Source organism: Triticum dicoccoides, chromosome 4A (genome assembly GCF_002162155.2).
Source record: "Triticum dicoccoides isolate Atlit2015 ecotype Zavitan chromosome 4A, WEW_v2.0, whole genome shotgun sequence".
Taxonomy (NCBI): domain Eukaryota; kingdom Viridiplantae; phylum Streptophyta; class Magnoliopsida; order Poales; family Poaceae; genus Triticum; species Triticum dicoccoides.
Window position 1 is genome coordinate 177,823,181 of NC_041386.1, and position 3,418 is coordinate 177,826,598.

At 45.5% G+C, this 3,418-nt stretch overlaps 1 protein-coding gene across 4 annotated transcripts in view; it reads right to left on the bottom strand.

Annotated features, from left to right (window-relative positions):
• Positions 1–6: 6 nt before the first annotated feature.
• The window catches only part of LOC119285588 (flocculation protein FLO11-like), a 6,956-nt gene continuing 3,544 nt past the window's right edge, over positions 7–3,418 (bottom strand). Inside the window, exons 9-11 of one of the 4 annotated variants that reach the window (XM_037564901.1) lie at positions 926–3,345; positions 553–633; positions 7–337 (exon numbers count right to left, since the gene is read on the bottom strand). In XM_037564901.1, the coding sequence (XP_037420798.1) occupies positions 270–337; positions 553–633; positions 926–3,345 (2,569 nt within the window). In that variant the 3' untranslated portion in view covers positions 7–269. Of the gene's footprint in view, positions 341–552; positions 670–925; positions 3,346–3,418 lie in introns of those variants that run through there. The other 3 variants (XM_037564900.1, XM_037564902.1, XM_037564903.1) reach the window with 3 other exon arrangements.

A 3,418-nucleotide genomic window follows, 5' to 3' on the forward strand; every position in this document is an offset into this window, starting at 1 on the left:
TTTTGCAGCAGTCATCAGTCAAGATCACCCGCAAAAAAGAAAAATAGTAGTACCAGTCAAGATAACATACCGGTCATCTAAAACAACTCAGAAAAATACTTAAAAGATGTACAGCAAGACATGAGCAAAGTAATGATATGCGGACCGCTAAGGAGAAGCTAATATCGAAGAGCAGGAAAGCAGAACCGGACACAAACAACCTGGCTCCGTTCTCAACAATCAGTCACCTCAATCCATTTTTACATCTAACGTATAACAACGCATGCTATCTATCGAAGCTTTGACTCGTTGGTTTTGCTGCTCCGGAAGTTTGAGAGGGAGAAGAATGACCTTGATGCTGCTGCAAGTACAAAGAGGCACAAACAAATGTATTAGTGGTGCTTTCACGTCTACTCAACTCTAGTACTCCCTCTGTTCTGAATTACTTGTCTCGGATATGGATGTATCTAGAACAAACATACATCTAGATACATCCATTTCTACGACAAGTAATTCCGAACGGAGGGAGTAGATACAAGTGACCATAATTTTGTTTGGGTAAAAGGAACTAGCCTTTAGTTGACGGTGCAGCTCCAGGCCTGTCCCGTAGCCTATCCGAGCCTGTGGCATTGAAGCTGCTGGCCGTTGATTGAGCTGAAAAACAAGAGGTTTAGATTCGACAAGGTAGACCTGCAATTTTATTCATAGGAAAATGAATAACTACGTGTATTTCATAGAAACACATAACGGTTATGTTTATGTAGATTCGCTTTGCGCTATCATATTGTCGATGTTACGTTGCGGCGCGCTGTGTATGACCATCTTGGAAGGAACTTTAGATGTAAAATACTGAGAGCCTCAAGCACTAAAGTATGAGATGCTTTCTGCTTGAAAACTACAGCATGTAGGATGAGAAGCTCCCGCTGAATTATGGCTGTAGAAGTACCTGATAAGACGCTATTAGTCTTGGAACCATCAAAAGTTCTCCTGCTGGAATTTACACCGTCACCAGCACCGGATTCTTCTTGTTCATCCTCTCCATCAGAAACCACAGATGGGCTGGCCAAACCATTAGTGTTGTTGTCTCCTTTGTTTTTCCGAGCAAATTTAAGAAGTCTCTTGAATCCTTTTGGAGAATCTTTATGAAAAACTATTGCGGGTGGGTTTTCAGCATTTCCCCACTCGATTATTTCTGGTTCGTTGCTATCTGCTTGCAACATTTGTGACAACGAATGACGGATTCTTGGGCTTGATGACGGCAATGGTTCAATTGCTGGCGAGGTGACATCCTCGCCTGTCACGCTTTCACCCACATCAGTAACTTCTTGATGATCCACTTCAACCCAGGCAGCTGATGAGATGTCCATGTCCTCGTCAAGAGGTTTGACCTCAACGACAGAGGGCTCAACCTGGTCACTGGGGCCCATTTCGGCTGCGCTTAAACTCGAGCCCGGGTTTTCTGTTTTTTCAACATGTAAGTCATTATCGATCGAAATTTCTAAATTTTCATCAACATCATGTGCTGGTTGAGCAAGATCAGCCTCTGGTACCTTGGTAGTTGGCTCGGTTGTCACAGGAGATTGCTCCTTATCTTCCGCACGGGTAACAATTCCACTGCCCTTTGAAGAATCACCAAGCTGCGGCACTTTACTCTTAACAGCACCAGAACCAACACCTTGACTAATCCCAGTGGCTTTCTTCACGGGTTTGGGTTCTACTGGTACAACACTGCTTTTCTTTGGGACCTTGTTATACATGCCTGACTTTGTCATTGCACTTGATTTTTCTTCTGATGCAGGTGAACTTTTTGCCACTCTGCTCGGCTTTGTTGCTGTCCTTGTCTTCTTATCTTCCTGCCCCTTAATGGCTGGCTTTGTCGCAGTCACAGGTTCCTTCTTGTTCTTCACTGCTGGAAGGGGTTTCTCCACCTTTGAAATCGGCTGAGGTGCCAAGGATGCTGTCGCGGTCCTTCTCCGGCTAGTTGGTGCCGATGTTGAAACTGCTCCAGGAGAGTTTTTAGTTTTCTGTGCAGTACTACTTGTTGCTTTAGTCAAAGATCCTGACCATGAACTACGGGTAGCTGGTGCAGGTGATGGTTTGGGGGAACTTTTTTTTGCTGGTGTCTTTGAGATCACTTCCTTTGGCAAGACTGGAGGTGATGAATTTCTCCTTGCCCTTTGTGGAATAGGTGAGTTGCGCTTCTCTGTTATGATGCTAGTCTTGGGGGTAACTGCTGCTCTGTTCTGCCCAACGGATTCCTTCAAGAGCTTGGTGCTCGTCTCCTTTGCTGGTCGCTTTACACCTTTCTCTGTTCGAACCTTCGTGTCTCGCTTCTCTCTTTGAAGTCCGCCTTTCTTCTCACTTGCAGAAATGAGCCCGGTAGCAGTTACATTGGCGCCTGCAAACTTCCCAGGCATGACCTCCATCATTTTCATTAACATCTGATTAAGTTCGGCTTCCTTCTGGCGATTCCACTCAGCAGAGGCCATTGCCCTATCACTGTTTGACTCCTGCCCAGAATGTGTTTGTTCAGCAGAAATGTTAGTGTGGGATGAGACCACATTTTCCATGTCCGACACTGTGATGCCATGGCCATCAGCATCGTAACTTCCTGCCTCAGGTGCAACTACACTGTTTGGCGCTGCATCTGTCTCAGCCTGTAATTCAGCTTCATTCTTCTCTGCATCAGATGCCATATTGTTAGATTTGCTTTGAGAGGTAGAATCTGAGGTCTTTTCTCCCGATGTATTGCTGTTCAAAGAGTCACCCATTCCTGAACTCCACCGACGCAGTACAGATTTGGTCGCGACCAAGCCGGCTTTCTTACTTTCAGAATCCAGATTCTCACCCTTCTGCTTCTTCTCGAAAAGGCTAATCGCATCTTGCACGCTCATTCTTCTTACATTATTGTCGGATCTCCTTGGTGGCTGGTCTGTTTCACCATTGCAGCTGCTTTCATCATCTTTATCCAAAGCAACTCTCTGGCTAGGAGGGAAGTAACTTAGGCTCTTGATGGCAATTGGCGTTGACCTACGAGATCCTGATCTCCCAATTTGAACCCTTCGCATTGGAGAAGCAGACCTCCTAGGAGAAGCAGATCTCATAAGGGGGCGGCTTCTTTCAACAACAGCTTCATCTTCATCGGTGGACTCAGAGGAATCGTCGCTTTCCATTGACATTTTACGTTCAACTTGTGCAAGCTTTGCTGGGGAAACATTACTGGTGATAGGCCTTTGGATATTGGTTTGGGAACTGATATCACGAGTCTCAAGTGCATCATCCTTTCTCTCAGCAGTAGAAGCTTGGTGTGGGGGTAGCACAGAGGGCTGGCAATCCCGGATCAACAGTAGGCACCTCACCAACCAACTAAAGCAAAACGATAAATGATGACAATTAGCTTCTTGTATCACACAAAAAAAAGTACAATGGAATGACCTTG